This window comes from Mycetomoellerius zeteki, unplaced genomic scaffold (genome assembly GCF_001594055.1).
Source record: "Mycetomoellerius zeteki isolate Tzet28-1 unplaced genomic scaffold, Tzet1.0 scaffold327, whole genome shotgun sequence".
NCBI lineage: Eukaryota > Metazoa > Arthropoda > Insecta > Hymenoptera > Formicidae > Mycetomoellerius > Mycetomoellerius zeteki.
Genome location: NW_017257313.1, coordinates 1,532,829 through 1,555,081, shown reverse-complemented (window position 1 = coordinate 1,555,081; position 22,253 = coordinate 1,532,829). Strand labels below are relative to the sequence as shown.

The following is a 22,253-nucleotide window of genomic DNA, read 5'->3' as shown; positions in this document are numbered from 1 at the left end:
ATTGCCCTAAATTATATTTAGTTATTTATTATACGCATTGTTACACCTGGTTTTTTTTATACATCATGGAATTGATCTCGAGCTCTGTTTACACTCTAATAGATTTCTATTATTGTATCGCATTTTCCTATATTATAAAAATTCCGAATAACATTTGAAAGCGGAGCATAAAGTACTTTTAGTCTATATTTAGTATCGGCAACAATTATCTGTAATGCGCAATAGCCTCCCGACGATTGCTCTCCGACTCTTTCTCGCGACTTAGCATGAAATCGATTAAACGCTACCAATTATGTTCTGCAGCATTACGCTAAATCGAGTATTATACGATTGCGTCTGTCGCGCGCTTCTTCGTCCTACCATTCGTGAGTATTAAAAAAGAAATACGCTATACAACAGTATGAATATCGTTTACCTTTACACTGGTGGCAAATATTCGTTACCCGCTGGTAAATTACTTTTTCGATAATCGTAGCCGTCATCGCTAGCGTCTATTTTAGGCTCGGGCGCATACATAGTTTGTTTCAGCCAGGTGATGTCAATGGGTGTGAATGTCGCTACCTAAAACAAGTACCGAAGAATCCGTAAAATGTTACGTAAGAAGCCTATTCTGTAATTCTTAACGTTCTGTAACGCTACAGTTAGACCCCTAAGATTGATAAATGTATTTTGGTAATACGGAAATATAAATAAAAAATGGAGAAATTAAAGATTAAATAAAGTCCATCAGACAAAGTTAAATTATTTGAGAGAAAATGATTTTTGCTTTCTATTATAATAAAATTATAATTTAACGTAGTTCTTGGAAATAAAATGGGGCAAAATATTTAATGACTATGAAAGTTATTTTAATACGAAATATATTGCCAAAAATTATGGCTGTAAAATTAGTTTCATTAGTTTTACCTGATTTGTGGGTAAACATCCAGTGTCTTGACTATAAATTCCGGCGATATGATAGGCTCCGTTACCATTGTAACAAGCCAATGGAGCACCGACATCGGCCTGGCACATATTATTTTTTTCATGCGCTTTACCGCAGATTACATTATGTGCGACATTGATATGGGACTCCGCACCCAAGACGCGATTTTGACAGATATCGTGCGTCAGAAGATCCACATCGACCATGTGCATGATAGCACCCGCGTAATGAGCTGAAATAATATATTTGCAATAATAATCTCATTTTTAGACCGTACATGTGAGAAACACAATCGATAAATTAGAACCCTATATCGGTCGAAGCTAGATCTTAAAATACTTAAATAATTCAATCTTGAATCATTAAATATGCTACATATGTACTTGATATATATACCACACTTGTAGTCTAACAAACTGCGCGCCGAAAAATTTCCGAATTATATAAACGCAATTAAACTACTGTAGTAATCTCGCGAATTAAATTAATTGAGCCTGTTTCAGCATCGAATTTATTAGAAATTAGTCCGGAAATTTTTCGGCGCACAGTTTGTTAGACTACAAGTGTGGTATATATATTAAGTACATATATAGCATATTTAATGATTCAAGATTGAATTATTTAAGCATTTTAAGATCTAGCTTCGACCGATATAGGGTTCTAGTTCGAATATATTTGCATTTATGTAAAATTTATTTCATTCTTTTTCGCTACTTCACGCATTTTTAGCATAGCTTATCAAGAGTAATATTTCTTTTAAACGGTGGAAACGTCGGCACATTACCTTGCAGTATCGACTTGCCCCAACCCGTCACGATGCATTGTGAAGTTTCTTGCACTTGATAGTTATCGGGAAGACATAGTGTGTTGATATGCAAATTAAATGCCGCGGGATGTTCCAAAAGGAGCATAGCAGTATCGTTACCAGGCAATCCTTCCAAGTATCCAGGATGATATTTGATAGTTCGTACATTGATAATTTGGAATGGCAACGGCTCCTCTTGTTCAAGTTCGTATCCCAGTTTCCATTCTCCGAGTTTCACAGACAGTTCACTCGCTGGAAATCTGAGAGAATTTAAAGAAATGCCTTTAGTTGCTTAATTTAATCAATAGAAAAATTGGACCTAAAGGTAGACACGTCGGCAGGCAAATAAGAAAACAAGATTTTCTTAAAAGATATAATGTTTTTCGATTTTGCCTTTAAGTTCGCTTTATACGATTTATATTTCGCGACAGAATTCTATTTATAATTTTATATGTAATTTACCTACTCTCTAAATTATATGGAGTGGAATCTTACTCTAAAGAGTAAAAATTGAGCTAGTCTTGAAAAAGAGCTCAATTTTCAATCTTTAAGAGTCAGATTTCATTCTTCAGAGTACAAGATTCACTCAAAAAGTTTTAAAGAGTAAATTTGCAGAAAACATTTGAATTGTGAAGAATTAAAATGCGCTCATGTATCAAAATCGGCGCGCGTTATAAAAAAAATAAAAAATTTTAAATAAAAATTGCATTGCAATAACACTAAAGCGCTTAAAGTGAAAATGACCTATTTACGCAGCAGGTAGCTGTCACGACGATATCTGAATGGAAATATTGGAATTTTAAAGAATTAAAATGCGCTCATGTATCAAAATCGGCGCATGTAAAAAGATAAAAGGTTTTAAATAAAATTTGAGCATTGCAATAGCATTAAATCGCCTAAAGTGAAAATTACCTATTTACGCAACTGGCAGCTGTCAGGACGATTTCTGATGATATCAAGGCACCAGAACACAAAATCTTACGTTCCTCCGACCACAAAATCATCGCTTGCCATGGAATCTCTCCGAATGCCGCATCGGTCTCTCTGAAGCCGGTCGGGCGTTGTCCCTTTTATTGTACACAGATACAAATAAAATATCCAGTCTCATGTTATAAATAAGACCTTCTTCAAGCACTTTTATAATGTTAGAATTCTCAGATTGCGTATTTTTTTTTATTACTACATTAAATATTAAAAGTACTATAAGACATAATTTATAAACGCCTCTAAGCAAAATCATTCTCACGAGAGTAATTTTATCGTGATACTTACGTAATTTCTCACTCCACATGGATTGTTAGGCAATTGCAATTCCGGTACGATGGGAGGGTCACTTGGAGTATTGAACGGCGCGGGGCTGCTGATCGGGGGCGCTATTGGAATCGGAGTTGAGATTGGTAACACGCGTTGCGGGATCACATCGGAATCGTCCGGCACCAAGGGTACAACGTTTGTGGGCTGTAGTTCCTCTGGAACCTGCGGCGGCGCGACGGATGGTTTGATCGGCAACCTGGGAATCGTCTTGATGGGTGGCTGTATGATCGGCTTCTTCGGCGGTTGTATCTTCGCAATGTTCAAGAACGTCGGAAAGCCTTGCTCGTCGAAACCACCGGTGTAGTTGGCTGGCAAATTGCCCGTCGGCCACGGGTCCACGTAGTTCGGATCGCGGCAACACTTGCCGACTGCTCCGGTCTCCGAGATTCTGCAGCTCTGCGAAACGAACAACTTATAATGCGATCCAATCTATTTTTCTTAATCGACGCATTTTATCTTTATTTGACTATTTAAGATATTTTTATCGTCGACAATTAATGATTTGAACCTTGTATCTAATATCAAACAAGTGCTTCTAATCATTTCCGTTCGATAATTAAAGAAGTTTTCCATGCTTAAAAAAAGTGGAAAGAAGTCACGTAATTTTTCTTATCTTAATGCAAAATGCATTATCATTTTCTAAAGAATAGATAATGAATAAAATTTAAGCAATAAAACTATAATTTTCCATTAAAAGATATTTTCTTTATAATAAAAATAAATATTTATGTGTAAAAATATCGAAGAAAAATTGTTTATAGTAATTATTTAAATTTAGATATTGATAATTCTGATGAAAACGACGTTATCACGTTTTCACTAATGTGACATCATATTTAAATTAATGTAATTAAAATAATTCATGAACATTTTATATTTTTACACAAAAATGATATAAACTTCATTTTTTTAATTCCAAAATATTCTTGTTTAAATCTTATTCTTTTATATTCACATAACTTCAAAATTTTTATATTTTTATATTTTATTTACAATGAAATTAATTAAACCTCTCTTTCTTATAAGAATTTTAGCTATTTTAGAAAATTATTTAAAGAAAACTATATAATCAAAAAATCTGAAAAAATTCAGAAATGTTTACATATTAATTATAAACTTTTCAATCCAAATTCCTATATTGAAAAAAACTGGAAAATCTTAAAATGTCTTCTGACTAAAGTGTCTTTTATACTGCTTACGCTTAACGGAACACGTCGTAGAAGTTCCTTGCTGCTAAGCGCAACTGGTTGCGGACTAATCGTTCCTTCTAACGTACAGTACTGTTCTTCTACGCAGAGCAGGGCGGCCGCACATCCCATATGAACCGTAAATTGGAAGACAGCGGGATTCGGGTTCGTAGGGGCAGATTTTAATGGGAAGACTGGTTCGTTAGCACTACTATCACCTACAATGCCAATTCATATTAATACAAAGAAAAAAAAAAGAAATATTGAAGAAGATACCAACGTGTCATCGCATACCTATTTGATACTGTTCCTGTTGATTCGTATCGGAGGGTATGTGATTGTAATCGACTGGTATCTCTTCGACCGGCCTTATGTTAATATGAGGCTGATTAGCAGACTCGATATTGAATCTATTATCTGATGGGGATTGCAGTACGATGTTGTTTTCTAACGGAGGCTTCAATAATTCGGTCACGTCTGCCTGATTATTATCTCCGAATGGAACGTATTTCTCATCGTTTTCCAAAGTAGGTTCCGGGTACTGATTGTCCTTCACTGCATTAATTGGATCGTTATCGTACGGATTATTCACATTATATTGCACGGTACAGCATACTTCGTGGCTGAGCTTGCACTCCTGCACCTGCGCACAAATATTAGAAGATTATTAAGTCTGAATTGCGAGTTGAGTTCGATTAATATTAAAATGTAAACGGGAAAAAGTTATTAATATCGAAGAAATAATAAATATCATTTCTGAAATTAATTCATTTAAATGAATTTACAATAGTTCAACATCTTAACGTTCTGACCGTTATGGCGCTTCTTAATTTAATATTATTATGTTTAACATTAGCGGTCTTTCAATCTTAATATCGAAGAAATAATAAAAAGAGGCTGTCTCACCTGTCCTGGCCGAATAAAGCCTTGCTTCAAAGGCTGCACATACCCGTTAATGCACAAACCTTTGGCTACGCAGATTTTATTTTCACCGCTGCAACTGATGGTGAAACCATCTATGGCGCTAGAATAGGACTGCAACGTTTGATCAGGTTGATATGCATAATCAAAATTAAGTTGCTTCTGTGATTCTGAAGAAGCATGCGTTTGGTATCCTTCGAACGTATCTGCAACCATAACATTATGACGATATAATAAATTAAATAAATTATTTTATTAAATAAACGAAATAACGTAATATTAGACTTACTTTGCTGCGATTGGTCCCAATTAAATTGTGTTTGATCAATTTGTTCTGAAACAATATTATCTTTGTAAATAAGATAGTTTTGAGTTTGAAAAATGTGATCATCGCCGTACCAGGCGTGTTTGTCTTCTGAAATGCGACTTCATTGAAAATAATTGCGTGACTGACTTTTTTTAAGATACTAACTCATAATTTCTTTTAAATATGAAGCACCTTAAATTACGAGGCAAAATGTTAGCAAATATAAACAGAAAGGTGACGTTTTTTCATCATAAAAAATTTATAATGAAAAATTATAAAACAACTTAATATGAAATTATTAAGCTTGCGATATAGATAAAAAAATTAAACACGCATCAAATTCCCAGTCTGTATACTCACGTGTCTGCAATTGAGGTGGCAATTCTCTATAGGGGAGTCCACGTGCGTGCGTAGCTAACGCTACTATAACTAGTAGCATTTCTAGCAGTGGTATCATCGTGTAAATCTAAAAGAGTAAAAAAAGCAATATTTGTAAATAGTTATCCCGAACTTTATATAATTCAATCATACGGCGAACGAGTAAATAAACGGAGATTTCATTAACGTCAATTCCACGTCTCGCGTGACGTCTACGAAAAAGAAAAAGGAGAGAAGAAAAGAGACAGAAAGGAAAGAATTTTTGCCCGCCTCTCGTAGTGGTGGTCGTGACTGGTTCTTCTCGAATATCTCGTATCATATGGGATGTAAAAGTGTGCAAACTTTTGCAACAACGCTTTTTTTTCCCCCGACGCGCAGGCGGCACGGTAAATTATTTTAAGACCGAGAAGAGTGATCGTTGCGCGAAGGTATTATATTATAATTTTATTACACTTTAGCCCGTTTTAGCAACCACTGACCCGAATACAGGGAACAGAACGTTCTAGAACAGCACCAGGATGCTCCGAGCTTCTAGCGGGAGATCGCGGCGAAGGATTGTGGCTGCAAAAGTTGTATGCTTCTGCAGACAACGTGGGAACAAGGCTTCACGTAGGAGTAATTCATTCATGATGCATCCGCGATCTTCAGCAACACCGATGAGATATAAATTTATGCGAGAAAACGCCGTGGGGATATAAAGTGAGACATAGGCCGGTCTTCATAATCAGTTCTTATTTTAAGACCATCATAAGTCTTAGACGCTAATGCGTCTCTTTGGCCGGTATTCATAGTCAGATCTTATATTTAAGACCGTCTTAAGTTCTGTCTTGAGGTGTCACGAACCAATCAGAGGGCCGCATTGGCATCTTAAGACATTACTTAAGACGGTCTTGAAATAAGAACCAACTATGAATACCGACTTTTGGTTTATGACATCTTAAAATGGTCTTGAATATAAAAAAAGTCGATTATCGTTACCGGCTGTAAAATACTGCCCGAAATAACCATTTTCTTTTATTTTTTTTCTTTTTACGCAGTTGCACATATAATGATCGACATCAGCAAAAGAAAATTTCGGACCTGAGCAAAAAATAACTTATTTAAATGTCACGGCTTTTTATCCGTTTAATATTTCAAATTTTTAATGAGAACTTTGTCTATCCAAGTAGAAGTTAATGACCGAATCGCAAGATTTACGTTTTGCGATATATGAGAGAGAGAGAGAGAGAATCTACAATCTACATAATTTTAATATAATCTATAAATATTGCCTGATATTATCTCAGAATCTCGCAATACGTACAAATTGCCACGCGAATGATATATTGTATAATCATATATGCAAACATCTCGAGATGATTATTCTTGAATGACATTTGGTTCATGAAGTCCGCGACTGAGTGACAAGAAATGATTTTTAATACACCTTGTATGTTATTTCTAATATTACGTAAACACGTGGGCTGGACAGATATCAATGGCGAGGCGTATGAATAGGAACACTTTCATATTCTTATCGTCTGATATTTTCTAACGATGAAATAATCGCGTTCAAGGATCTTCAAGCGCTCTGCTGTTTGCTTATTTATGAAAATTATGCGATATGCCCGAACCGCGTATATCGTATCGATCCTTATTTACATGCCCGCCGACTGTAGGTGCCATGCTGACATATGCCTTCTATCAATGACATCATTCCGCTGGATTAGGTCAGGTCAGGGTCACAAAGTCGACAAACGACATATCTTCTGTTGACGATGTGTGACAGTCAAAGTTCTGTTCAATTTAAGCTAATTGTGAAATTTTTTCATTAATTGTGTCTACTTACACTGAAAACAATGACTCATTTGAGTAAATTAATTTAGTTATCTCTTTTTCTTTCATTGGAGAATGTACATATGTATTTCAAATATAATATGTTTGACTTTTAAAATTTAAAATACATACATTCTTCACATATCAAAAGAAATAAAAAACGAACTAAATTAATTTCGGAGACGAAATTGAAACAACAAAATGTAAAAGAGGTTTACTCTTTTTTTACGTTTCGTTGCCTTAATTTTCGTCTTCTACAAGTTTTACTTATGTTTCTGCCATTCTACTCTTTGAGCCTACAGTAAAATCATAAGCCGTAAGCTGTAAGAAACTATAATCACAATCGATTATTTTTCTCATATTCAACTATAATTGGCCAATTTCTTACGGCTTATGACTCGCGACTCTGTTATAGAATAGGCATAATACATTTGACTCACATTCCAATCCTAATTTTTGCCAGGATTGAAAAAAAATTAAATTTGCAATTGGACCCAATGTTTTAATTGTGGAATATTATTCTCATTAATGAATAATACGCGTTAAACGAACGTAAAATATTCGGCTATGTCGACAAAGGTTGATTAATATGCACCCATGTGTTACCGGATTACGCGCGAACATCTATCTTGAGCTATCAAAATTTCATGAGTCATTCTCTTGTGTATCTCGTCGCAAAAAAAGTCACTGTGGAATTCAGAACCGACGCGATGAACTCATTATGGATTTCCCCCAGTCTCGTAGGTTTCCGATGATCTAAGGATATGCTTTGCAATTCAGCGCGTAAACGGTTTGCGTGAGAATGACTCGTGCAAATTACACGCTCTTCGCGCCTAACATTTACCGTAAAAAATTCAATACGACACGCTCATCAAATATGTTAAGTTTAAATGATGACTCTTCGCGTTTTTGTTTTTTTTTTTCGAGATAACTTCTACAGTTACAATTGTATATAAGAAATGCTTTTTTCGTAGGAATTTAGGAAGAATCATTTGGGTGAAATCAAATTCCTCTGGTTGATATCAGTAATTAATTAAAAAAATATTTGAATCGCTTTCTATTTCTTTTCACTTCCTACGTGTAAGTTTTTCAACACCCACTATAGAATAAATTGTAGTATTATTTATACGTGACGAATGTGGAATAGAAAGAGATATATATTTCTAGATATAATCTATTAAGAAATTAAATGAATAGTAATGACTTATTTATAATTTATATAGATATATAGATGGCTTTGGCTATTTATATTTTTTTACTTTTTGCTATTGACAAAAATTGATTGATCCGGATGTTTGTAATTTTTTCTTCCAGGCTTTCGCGACGTCTCGCAACCGAAATATTTGCTTTCAACTTTCGAGCCTAAGGTACTGCTTTCCGGTTGTTAAGGCGGCGATAAAAATAATAACACCGATCGCGAAGGATTAACGGCGCCATGTTCTGACCGGGAGAAAGTATACGAGGTGTAGCCGAAACGCTGAAAATTCACGATGCGTTCGATTTCCATGATAAGCGCCACTGGTGGACAACTGGACACCGGGCAGGGATTCCGATCGTCAAATATTCCTTTGCAAATGTATCCCCGGCCGCGTACTTTCACGTATACATTAGTGCTACTACTTTCTCTTTCATTGAATTACGCAGATTACCCGAGTATCGCACAAATCAGACTTGTCGAATTTCGTGCATAATCCGGCGACCGTCCTAATGACTCGAAGTATGGAGCCGAATTGAAATTAAGATCCGGGTACGAAAGAGCTCTCTTATACGTACACATATGTATATTCTCTCGTTTAGCACAGAAATTGTTTGAAAATTCTTTTCTTTTTATTATCTTCTTCTTCTTCCTTTAACCCTTTCTCTTTCTCACTCTCTCAATCTCTTTTCCCTTCTCCCTCTTTCTGTTGCGACACGAAAACGCATAAATAATCCGTTGATTTTGACGCATTTCATCGAACGTTTTTGTAATGTGGGTGTAATATGCATACAGCGTAAATACTTAAATATTCACGTCGTCATTAATAACACCAATCACCGACCGAATAGCTGCCAAGTAGAAACTTACTTTCGATTTGTCAATCAATAAGTACTTTCACCGATACCCGATATCCCGATATACATAATTAATACGGCCATCGTAATTAACAGTCGGATATTGATTCGGTTATCGAGATGTATTTTCTTGCGAGCACTCACGGCATTCTTTCGGCAAAAGAGTAGATTATCCAGGTAATAAAAAGTATATATATTCAAATAATTATGGGTAATAAAATGGGTGATAAAAAAGAATGAATTTACTTTACGTCAACGAAATTACTCTGTAAAGGTTCTTTCCGGTTTTTAATTATAGAATTTTATAGCCTTAATTTTCAATTTATAATATATTAACAAGATTTCTCAATTGTTGTGCGTATTGTTGCATTTACCGTTCGATAGTTAAAATGTCAGATCTAAATGAGTTTTAAGCATTCTTTAAATTTTTTCTGTCTTTACTGCGGCATTTATAATTATTTTTCTAAATGTATATTTATACTAACAGGCAAATGAACCAAGAAGACTTTAACGTGTTCTTACAAATTTATATTCATTTTACGTCGTTATTTAAGTATCGTCAGGTAGAAGTTCTCTCGACGAAAAGGTAACTTCAAAAATACAACGTTTCTGTCAAGCCTTTCAATCTATTGGATGAAATGTCAGCGCTATGTGTCTGATATTTTGATTGCCTAGCACTTCATTAATCAAATAGAGGAGCATTTCTCCTTTTCTTGTAGCGGCTAATAAATGGGCATCTAATAAAGCTATAGATTGCTTTTTGTTGCGTCAGAGCGAATATTTCGAATCGGCTGTACGCTGAAAAAAAGAGTTGATCGTGAATATCATTTGATTTCCCTGTCCGATTACTTGTCTATGATACACTGTCAAATCAAATACGTAATAAGTGATTTTGTAACTTAGATCTTCGTGTAAAAAATAATACACTGTTCTGCAGCATATAAAAATGTATTTATACATTTAAGGATGTATGTGTCACATCTAAAAATAATATCAAAGTACATAAATTTCATGGACTCTTCTATTATTACGTTTGAATATCTGTATAAATTATAAGCACAATTCTCTTATTGATTCAAAAATTACTTAATTCTTTTGTTTGTCTTGATTCTGATATAAAATCGCGTTTTGTAATATTCACTTGTAAATTTAATGAGAAAGTAATATTACGAATTAAAATTTTTAAAACAAATTGTATATATATATAATATATATATATATTGATCAAACAATAATAAATATTTATTTAAAATAAAAATTTATTTAGATCCACTTACTCTTGTTTAAAAATTATGATCGAAAACTACAGAAAAATATAATAATTTTGCTGCACATAAAATCATTATATGAACTAAATTATTTTTTGTTTTGTTTAAAAAAACTTTTAAGTAATATTAGCTGATATCAGCTTACTTTGATTGATTGTTTGACTAATACTTTTAGCTGATATTGTATAATCAAAACATCCTTAAATGTATAATATAATGTTACTTTCTATGAAAAACTAATGGATTAATTCTAAGTAGAATCGTAAGACTCTGTTTTGTAACGTGTTCTTGTAAAACTTGTAAAAACTTATGACTAGTATTCTAATTTTATGTGTATGTATCGTAAGACGTACGATTATTCGTAAATATCTACGATTTCTTGTAAATTTTATGGCTAGTAAGAAGCTGTCTGTAAAAATATTATATCCTAAAAGTAAAAGCGCTTAAAAATTCTTACAAGTCTTACAGGAATATGTTACGAGCCTTACGTCTGCTTAGAATTTAGGCATAAATCACACACATATATATATGAGATCACTTATTATATACCTACTTTGATTTGGAGTGTACTATGCGGATGTATTATAATACTTCTGGTTTCTGGGTCGTCCGAATTTCGGACCGTGCAAGCATCTCGCGAAAAAAATATGAGAAAAATAAAAAAATTGATCCTGCGGCATTCATCGATCTAACTTTCCAAATCGCTCTTGTCTGATAGTGCGATATAACAGTTCGATATTGACATTATCCTTCGATCTCGGCCTCCTGTAGATGAAATCCGGCGACAGCTAAGATGAGACGATACGCGTGATTGGAAATGCGCGAAGAGAGAGAGAGAGAAGCACATAAAAGAAATAAAATATTCTTATTTTTTTCATTTCCTTTTTTGTGAGACTGTTTAAATGCTCGATGTAGTTCTTTATGTTCTCATTTGAGCAATCGTGTTGCGCTAGTAACACACCGTCGTAATTCTCTTTATTAAAGGCTATAAAATCGACATATTTATCAAGATTTTTTAGTAAGAAAAATCAAAGTAAGCATACAATCAGTTTTAATCTTCTGTCTCAATTTTTAATCTTACTCCAAAGATTTGCGAAAGTTTGACTTGATTCTGATCGATTGTATTCAACAGAAGTCAGTTCTTTTTTACTTAGATTCATTATTCTAATCATATTTGCGTATATAATCGCAATTTCATAATTATTCTCCTTATGATTGATTTTAATAAACAAAATTTTATCTATTTATTCTACGTAATATTTTACATAATACATTTCCAGTTGAACTAGACTATTAGATAAGCGACTAGATATATCTTATCGAAATCTACGATTCCTTCTTATGAAATTGAACGTGGCGATAAGAGGATCCCTTCACATGTCAAAAAGCGACGTCGCAGAACCTGCGGGAGAGAAATTAAAAGTCGGGCAGTCACTTCCCGGAAACTCGGACGTTCTCCTCTCACGCCGGAGAATTTGACCTCCTATTACTCTCGCCCGGTATGCATTTTACTTTTGGGAAAGTTCCTGTCGCGGCCGGGCAGTCGGCACACGAGCGCGTGTGGGACTCGCGGCTGTTTCGAGGTCCGCAGGAAAGGAGCAAGGTCGCTAAATAATAAAGCGTCTCTCTGATGTCATCCACGCGTGAATTATGAAATTCGTCTTTGCTTGCGTGTCGGCGATTATCAGGATCGAGATATTGTTCCCGCACGTCGTTGCCTGGACGACCATATAAAAGATGCTCCTCCTTTCAAGCACTTATATTCAAGGGGAAGAGGGGTCCAAATAAGAACCGTGTTTCAACATCGAGATCTTAATATCTATAGAATTATTCACCGCCGAAAATTATAAAGTCCTAAAAGAAGATGAATATAAAGAGGAATACGTGGTTTTTTTTTTACGCGATAAAAATGTTATTCATATAAAAAAAATATTACGAAATAATTCCACGACTGTCTGTTGATAATTGAAGACTTCATCAGGAACAATAAAAATATTTCAATATATAAATTTATTGATAGAATTCCGTCAGCAAATTATGATTCGATCTAAATAAAATTCGCGATTTATCTTCAAAAAGAGGATCAACATCTGATTCGAAAAATAAAGCGAAGGTGGGCGATTTAATCGAATCGTCGTCGAGTCTCCTCTAGCTTTTCACCTCGATAAAAGCCGATCGACCTCATAATTAAGTTAACTTTCGCCAGTTATTTGCATTCCTCAATTCGACGGCGGACCAATCCCGTCAGACCCGATCCACCCGCAAAACGTAAAACGAGAAAGCAATCAAGGATGGCCGTCCGTCCCCGCATGTCTGCATCTGTCTCTCTCCGGGTCCGGCTCAATTATATCTCCATGTGGCATCGGCACGATCCTCGGGAATATACCGGACTTACGAAATATCGAACGCATCCGTGACACTGTCCGATGATGTCTCGGCGCCGGGGCTTGCCAGGATTACATAAACAAGCCGGAGAGTTCAAAGGTCCGGATTCTTCGGCGACGCGACGTCGAGTTGCTTTCGCGCGTCTTTCGGACACCCCGAAAGCCTACCTCATCGCTTAATTCCACTTACGTTTTTTGATGCTGACAGATGTAACAACACAAGAATGTTCCGATAATTATATGCTACGATAATTATATTTAACTGCAAGCGAGCGAACTTAACTTCTCATCGATTGTTTTAGTGTACCGTTTGATATACCGTAGGTATGAATCATTTAGCGAGAACAATTAGCGTCATATCTTTTTTAATTAACTGAGCGAGAGAGCAAAATAAGACAGCAAATCCGTGTGTGTAAAATCTGTCGATTTTAAATGACCGCTGTTATTACTCCGTAAGCGTGTTAGTGAGTAGAATAAACCGATGCCAAAGAAACTGGCCAGTCTCATTTTTACCCGATACTTTCACGCGCCCAATGTTTTCTCGCGAGGATGATGATGTAATGAGATCCTGTTCTAGATCGTGATAATAGATCGATTTAGTTATTCTATCTCGCCGAGCCTTTCCAGAACGAATTTTTCACGCGCGGAGAGAATCGATGTTTCCAAACGTCTCTCCCTTTCGTTCCAGCAATCACTTGAAACTGTAACTAATCGGGCCTTAGACTCGTTATTGATAATATCTGAATATGAATACTCCGTCGGTTTTCGCCACTCGTATTTCCACGCATTAACCTTCTGCGTATCCACGTGACATGGATACTATTCATAATCTCAAGGCGCATTGCGCCATCCCGAGTTGGTGGACCAACGGGCAAAGGTGATGCGTAGATTCGTAACAGAGCAATCCGTGCGTCGTAAAATATCGCGAATATCATACCAAAATGTTTTCGTCTTACAAGAGAAATCGGTAATTACGTTTACCAACGAAATCAAGTCGCCATTGACCCCTTTTGGACCACGGATGCTGCTTGGCACGCGCGAGACCCGCGTATTTAACATTTCATTAATGACGCTACCGGTTAAAACATATTGTACTTCCTTATCACTGCTATAAAAATTTGTGAAAAGCTTCTTAAGAAAAGATGTAAATTGTACTTAATAAGATTTAAACAATTACAATTTGAAACGGAACCGAAGAGAGAATAACTCTAATTAAGTATGAATTCTTATTTTCGGTCGAGAAGCAGATCTTAAACGCTTTAATTATTTAGTGTGAATTTATAGGATACATTTCTGATTCTCTCCACAAACCGCACACCGAATTATTTTTCCTGACTTGAAACATATTCATTGCACAGAATCAGAATAGCAATGTCACATATAAAATTATACAAGCGATTTAATAGCTTTTGATGTTTAATAAGATTTAATTTATGTATTAACATAAGTTTTATACATATAGTTTAGTAATGCAATAAAAATAACAAATCTACCGAGTAATATATGACAAAACTATTAAAATACCTCTTCTGTTTTTTGATTGAATCATTTTATTGATCAGGATATACGATAAAACTCATGTGGCAAATAAAATAAGAAGAAGCGGGACTATATTTTCATAGCGGAAATAAAATAAGATATACATAAAATGTATTAAAATATAGCTAGAAACTAATTATACTTTATACCTGTTAAAATGGCTATTAAATCGAACCTCGAATCCAAACAGACATGACTGATCACACCAACAAAAATGCTTCTTGAGACGGGAAGCGAAAAAAAAAAACGAGTTCGTGTAGCTGACGTAAGAATGGCGCCTTGAAATTGACTAATTGCAAGGTGCACGTGGTAATAGCTAACTAATTGCGCGTTTCGCGAGAAAAGGAGAAAGCAACGTAGAAATGTGAAGGCTTCGCACACGAGTCCCCCTGGGTACCAGCTTGTTTTCGTGTTGGTTTCCCATAAGGGATAACATACGATTAATTACCCTCGGAGCACCTCAAGGAGGAAATTACATCGGCCTTGAGAAACCGTTGCCACTGGCATTAAGCAACAATGTACAATATTAATTCATGAAGAGAAACGAGCGAGGTCGAGTCCATCATCCAAGTGTCCTCCTATCGCGTAACCTCGACTTTTGACGATTCCCCTTTTCAGGGGGATTTCCGGTAACGCCTGTTTGAATTGCACAATGCTGAAATAACGACCAAATTTGTAACCCGACCTTTCCCTCTTACGCGGAAGAAGAGCGTGTTTTATAGCTGTGCGACACGTTCGCGCTAAAGAATGCAAAGTCTTATAAGACACAATACACAATCCATTATTTTTTGCATTCCCATAACGAGGCGCCTACACGCGTGGGTATCTTCGATTATGGCGTCGGAAAGGTATCGAAGAAGCTGCGGGTTAAATTTTTTGTAAAAAGAGAACGTCCCACTGAAATAGCGATGTAACGATGAACCAACTCGATCGATTATGACACGTCACATATCTGTTATGCATTCGACGGGTGAATTTATGAAGACGAATTTATGAGGATAAATTAAATGTGCCCCACACATTGCGTCATTTTGGAATTATTAGTATCAATTCTCGAAATAGTAAATAATTGAACACCGTCTGCAGAGCCAATTCCCAATTGTCCGTTGTCATTTATTAAATTTGTTATCTCGGGAATTTCGTTGATATTGTTATCCTTTAAACAATTTCTAGTAGAACATCTTTTCGCAGGAATCCACCTTTCTGCATAACGCACCAGATCTCGATACAAACAGCTGTAAATCCCGTATGATAAAAGAACGATGTTGATGATTTTTTCATAATGCAAAACTATTGTAATTCTAATTAAAATCATTCGCATTTCTAATAAATAAAACACGTAAATAATATTGTTTCAATTTATGTATCTTCTTGAATTATATTATTTTATCCTATTTATAATTGTTTAATATACTGTATAAATAGTAAACGAGAATGGATTAAAATAGATTAAAATTTTAGTCTACTTGAATCTGAATACGTACTTTAATAATTCATGATCCATTTTTATTTTTTTTAAATTCAATTGGAAAGCTGCATTTCTTTTTAAAAATTGAACGGTATTCATAATGTATTCAAAGAACTAAAATATTTTTTAGATTGAAAGGTATATATGGTAAATGTGCTCATGCAATTCTAATAAATGAATAAAAATGGGATTAAAATGGATTCATTTTAACGATCATGAATGCATACTTCCGAAAATTTGAATCCATTTCAATTCGGTCTCGTTTATTGGGTGAAGAAGACTCAAAATGGAAGACTGTAAATATATGCAAAGCAATGCATTTTTGCATGGAAATTAATTACGAAAACAATCAGTGATAAAGTGCGATACAATGTAGAGAGTTGTTACTTTCTGATCAATAATTGTGAATTGATGTGAAATTTTTGGCAAAGGAATGGAGACTGCTTTTTTATTTGCAACTATTCGCCTAAAATAACTTCGAAACAATTTTAAATCGCGTAATTACGTCGCGACGAAAACTCGCAGGGTATTTAATTAAGTTAAAATTACGATTGCCACATAATTTTACAAAAGTTACTTCGACACTGTAACTTAACTGCCTACACACAAGGCCACAATCTTTATTATGAGATTATTCGAGAAATTACCGGTGTTATTTTTACACGAGTATATATATATATATATATATCCTTTTTTTATCACGTGAAATTTTGGCGCGTGGGCTCTGATGTAATTCATGAATCATTATTGTAATCGTTTAACGGGTCGAAAGTCGACGGCTGTCACGATGCAACGTCACGTTTTTATCTGTACAGGATATTCAGTAAACGATTTTACATCACGAAGACACGTGTTCCTCATGGAATTTGAGGTAACCGAAACTTCCTTAGCGAAAGTCCTAAATTACAAATACGGCATTGAAAAAAGTTGTGGTTCACTTAAATCAGATTTCCAAATCATCTTCAATCCAAACTCGATCTTGATCTATTCTATGCAAAACTTGCCAAATCTAGTTTGCATTTATGTCGTCAATCCGCTTTATGCATTTTTACGCGATTGGAAGATCCAAAAAAATAGTAAATGGATTTCAACAAATTTTTTTTCTCCTTTTCTCAAACTCGATAAACTTTAATGAATTCGAGACTGAAGATGTATAATATCTGTCTCGATATTTCAGTCAGATTTCACAAATATTCTGCACGTGTTTTACGAATTCTTGAGGAAAAAACATTCTAAATTTCTTGCAGTGAAATCTCACTCCAAGAAAGTGAAAATACAATCACCCTTCACTACTTGAAAAAAAGTGACAATTTTCACTCTTTTTTAAGAAGTGAAATATTTTCACTTTTTTTGTGAAGAATGATTGTATTTTCACTATCTTGGAGTGAGATTTCACTGCAAAAAATTTAGAGTGAAGGAGAATCTTCGAGAACGTACGTAGAACGAGATAAATAGCGCTTTCCAAAGTATATGACCCTCATGAATATTTCAGATGTATCGGAATGATTTTTACTTGTCGACGAAGCGACGTATATTCGCATGCATATTCGCGCTTGAGGAGGACACTTTAGAATCAATCTCATCAACGAGATTACCTAATCCCATTTGTATCCGAACAACCAACTTACGAACACGTAGTAAAAAAAATTGATCAATTACAAAGAAGAATGATGGAATGGTACAAAAAAATCTGGCACGAATAGATCAAACCTTTGGAATTCGGACCGATTCAAGGCTCTATAGGTCGCTATCCCACGTTCGTCTCATTTAATTCATACTATATTTTTCTCAAAATTTATAAATTATGAAAAAACTCTACATGGAAAGAGCGATTTTGCTGATGTACTTAAAAATTTAACTAGAGATACGAATCTGAAAATAATTTTTATCAAAATAATCATGCAGGAATCTCAAGATGATATTTTAACAATCAGTTTGAGTGTCTTACACAATTATTTTAACGATTCAACAAAATTATTTTCAGATCTGTATCTAAAATTCTCAGATATTTCAGCAAAACTGTGCTTTCCGGGTACTATATATTCGCCTACGGATTTTATTTATTGGTATTTAAAATTAGCATCTTGAAATAATTTTGACAAACAGAAGCGCAGAGGGTGGGCAGACCCTTGAAATGGGTTTCGTGTCGTGAAACTCTTTTTTACGTTCTCTCCCATAAATCTGGCGCGCGATTTTTGCGTCCAATTATTGGACGCAGCACTAAATTATTCGTGCTGCGAAAGAGACGGACAAAAGGCAAATAGATAATTTCCTCTGTCGTCACAGTAACCAGTATACTGAAAAAAACAATTACGAAATTTGAATAAATATTTGTTTAAATAGTACCAATAGGACCATTTGCTTACAGAAATATTTATTCGATTTTAAAAAATGATACTTAAATTAAGTATAATTTTCTTAAATTGAACAAATATTGAGTACTATCTAAACAAATATTTATTCAAATTTCGTGAATTTTTTTCAGTGTAAATAAATAGCGACGTGATTTAAAAAATATTAAAATTTATTGTAGTTTATTCAATCATTTATGCCTGCCGGATAGATCTTCAACTAGCCATCAATATATCAAACGACATTCCGTCGGTTCGGACGCGTCCGTTGAGGATCATAAAATTGCCCATTTCTAATCTACCGAAATTAGAAGAGAGATCGCAAACCTTCCTTAATACTTTTCGAATTTCGCATGCACGCGGAAGAAGTGGAACTCGTTTTCTTAGGGTATTTTTAGGCACACTGTTCATATACACGCTCCCTCATGGCGGCTATTAATTTTTATTGATGAAACACATTAATCTCAGCGTACGTTTTTTTCCTCGCTGCCGAGTACACTGTTATTGCAAGTTGCGGTCGAGAAAATATTATTGATTAATTGGAGAGTCGCCGGTTATGTGGGCCATATTTAATTGTTACTTATCTCGAAAAGGGACTCTCGTCTTCCGTGTTTCGAAAACGTCGCGCGATCGACCGGAGAAAGGAAGCGAAGAATACTTAACGTTAAATCTCTAACGTCCTACATTCCGACATTAATTTTGGAGCAGGTCGATATCTACGGCGAACGGACGATTTTTCATCGCCAGCGAACATGATTTTGCATTACAAAAAATTCAAGAAACGCGAATGTTTTCGCTTCATTTTTGAAGAAACTTAAATTATTATTTATAGAGAGTGTGCAAGTTCTTATGTCCGTCTCAGACTGGATATTGAGATTGAATTTAACTAATCAGAAGAAAGGAAATTAATATCAAGTTTAGTAAACTTTGCTTTGAGTGGTCAAATTCAGTCTTAATCCTAATCTCAATCTCTAGTTTATGATACGAACATTATAAATTATCCATTACAATCTGCACTCAGCATACCACAATTGGCGATCTTTCTACCCTTTCAATCTTTAATTATTTTAACAAAATATAAAGATTAAAGTAAATAATTGAACCGCTTTCGGTTATTCAAAAAAATTGATTTGCCTGATATTGCAAACTTCACCCAACAAGCAGATTATTCTCTTCCACTATTAGCAGTGAGAATTGATATTACTCTTATTATCCTATTCCTTGTTATTATCAATTATTCTTTATGAAAGTAGAAGCATTTTTGCAAATTGATTGAATAAACGCCGCTGCCCAGTTGACACCAACTAAAAATAACATCTATGTTATAATTTCGCACTAAATAATATCATACGTTATATTACATTTATATTATTGAGTGCGAAATTATAATTAATACAGACATAATGTTACTTTTAATTGATGTTGACTGGGTGAAAAAGTACCCACTGCAAATTGAAAATACCGGAACACGATTCGGTACAATCTCGACAAATTTCGCTGCGAACAATACTTCACTCGCGGACAATTAAAACGCGACAGTTGACGCGCAGGTGTACCAAGAAAGTGTTTTTTTGATGTCCACAGCATCCGGTGTCGGAGCTTGTCGAAACGTTTACGGGTTTCGGTACTTGGGTACTTCAAGTACCCTCGCGATGATTGTGCGGCCTAGCAGGATAGGCGGCGCGATAAGTGCGACGAAGCGTGAGTTACTCTTGCACACCCTCGTGCTCGACAAACAAATCGAGTGCGTGTACTTACTTAATGTGTATCCTCCCGCGGAGTATACGTGTGTAACGCGCGTGTCGCTTAAAAGAAAGTCAATATAACTGACGCTGGTTTCGTATCCCTTCTTCTCTTATACCATCCTCCGGATCTGGCCAGTACCCCCCTACCATTTTGGTGTGCGGATCGCCGCTGTCCTTCGATATCCTATGCCGGTCAACACATCACATTGATTCCTCTCGGTCCATCCGAGATACCTCACCAATTTTATTCCCGGCGCTCTCGTCCACGGCTGCAGGCTGCTGCAGACGAGACGGACGCGCGCTGACATTATTCATGCATGTCGAATGTTTCCACGGGGTGACGGATGCTCGTCTGATGAATGAAACTTCTCATTCTAAAAATAAAAAGAGGATAAAAGCATTTTGTGTACATATCAAACTACAATCGAATACAATAGTGTTTTCAAGCACCGAAACTGAAACTCAAGTATAATAATAATAACAATAGTAAGAATATAACGATGATATAATAATGTAATAATATATAATATATAATATATATAATAATAATTTAAATAAGTCTCGGTCATCTATACACAACGCAGATGTATAGTCGCTTTGTTATCTATGCGAATTCCTGAATCGCGCTTTATCAAAAACCACTTTCTTTTTCATCAATCGTAACGTGAAAATTATTCCTACGTCGATATTACCGTTAAGGAAAAGTCGTTCCACTGATCGGCGATAAATATCACGCCAAACGACTCACTTCCGTCACGTCTGATTATGTCTTGTCTTTGCGCTCATCTGGCGCATTCCTAAGCTACTCCCTAAACGCGTTGCATCTCGCAAGTGTATGCGCAGATAAGTATTTTGCGAATCAAGATTTCTTTTCGGTGTGACGTAACTATTACGTTTGTTTCATATGCCGGATAATAATGACGATGTATAATAATTTTCAATAACAATCCTAATAATAATAAAAAAGTGAAAATAATTATGATAACATTGACCTACCTAGACTACTACGATGACTGAGTCCACTGATTCATGCAAATTTTCCTGTGACAAATCGAATTGTAAGAATGATGAGTCAGTTGTCGATCACTAGATTTTATATCATGCGATTGAAAATACTAGGAATTATATATTGACAAAGTACAGAGCGAGAAAGAGATCTTGAACCCATTTAAGACGCTTTATAACTCGCGCTAGATTTCAAAATGGAATTTTCTTTATTTGTAATTTGAATTGTATATACCGTGCATTTTTATTTTGTATACATATATTTTAATACATATTTTGTATAGAGTGCATTAATGTGTATCTTAATATATATTTTATATGTCACGTATTTATGTATTTTTGACGAACCACATTGTAATTTTTCTTTTTATTTAAAATAATCTAATTTTAAGAAAAATTAGGACATTTTGATTTAATAAAAATGTTTTTCAAGACTAACTTTTTATTTAGCTTGAATTAATTTAATCTAAGTTAATTTTTATTCATTCAACTTTTAACGTATCTAAATTAATCCTGTTTTACCAATCAAATGCGAGCCGGTCTCACCAACTCCGATTAATCTAATCGATCGATTAAATGTTAATCGTGATTGATCAATTCTGCTGAACAGCAAATGCGATCGGTCAGTTCCAACGTAACAATCGATCGATTAAGTTAGTCGGAATTGGTGAGATCGGCCCTTACACACGTAGTTTGCAATACAAACATATGATTTACGATTACATATATCGACATCTTACTATACACTATTGCTATATAAAAGAATTACTTAGTGCCGAGATGGCTATC

At 35.0% G+C, this 22,253-nt stretch overlaps 1 protein-coding gene across 3 annotated transcripts; it reads right to left on the bottom strand.

The window, feature by feature from the left end:
* Positions 1–412: 412 nt before the first annotated feature.
* On the bottom strand, positions 413–20,620 carry scaf (scarface). 3 transcript variants are annotated; one of them, XM_018451993.1, is made up of 11 exons: positions 20,473–20,620; positions 5,820–5,925; positions 5,442–5,486; positions 5,138–5,358; positions 4,526–4,874; positions 4,244–4,449; positions 3,003–3,440; positions 2,643–2,797; positions 1,710–1,990; positions 907–1,157; positions 413–561 (listed from the first exon to the last, which is right to left on the bottom strand). In XM_018451993.1, the coding sequence occupies exons 2-11, from the start codon at positions 5,914–5,916 to the stop codon at positions 418–420; spliced, it is 2,187 nt and encodes a 728-aa protein (XP_018307495.1). In that variant the 5' UTR covers positions 5,917–5,925; positions 20,473–20,620; the 3' UTR covers positions 413–417. The 3 variants fall into 3 exon arrangements, with proteins under 3 accessions (XP_018307495.1, XP_018307497.1, XP_018307496.1); XM_018451995.1 differs by lacking the exon at positions 20,473–20,620 and adding an exon at positions 6,317–6,377; XM_018451994.1 differs by lacking the exon at positions 20,473–20,620 and adding an exon at positions 6,108–6,239.
* Positions 20,621–22,253: the final 1,633 nt, after the last annotated feature.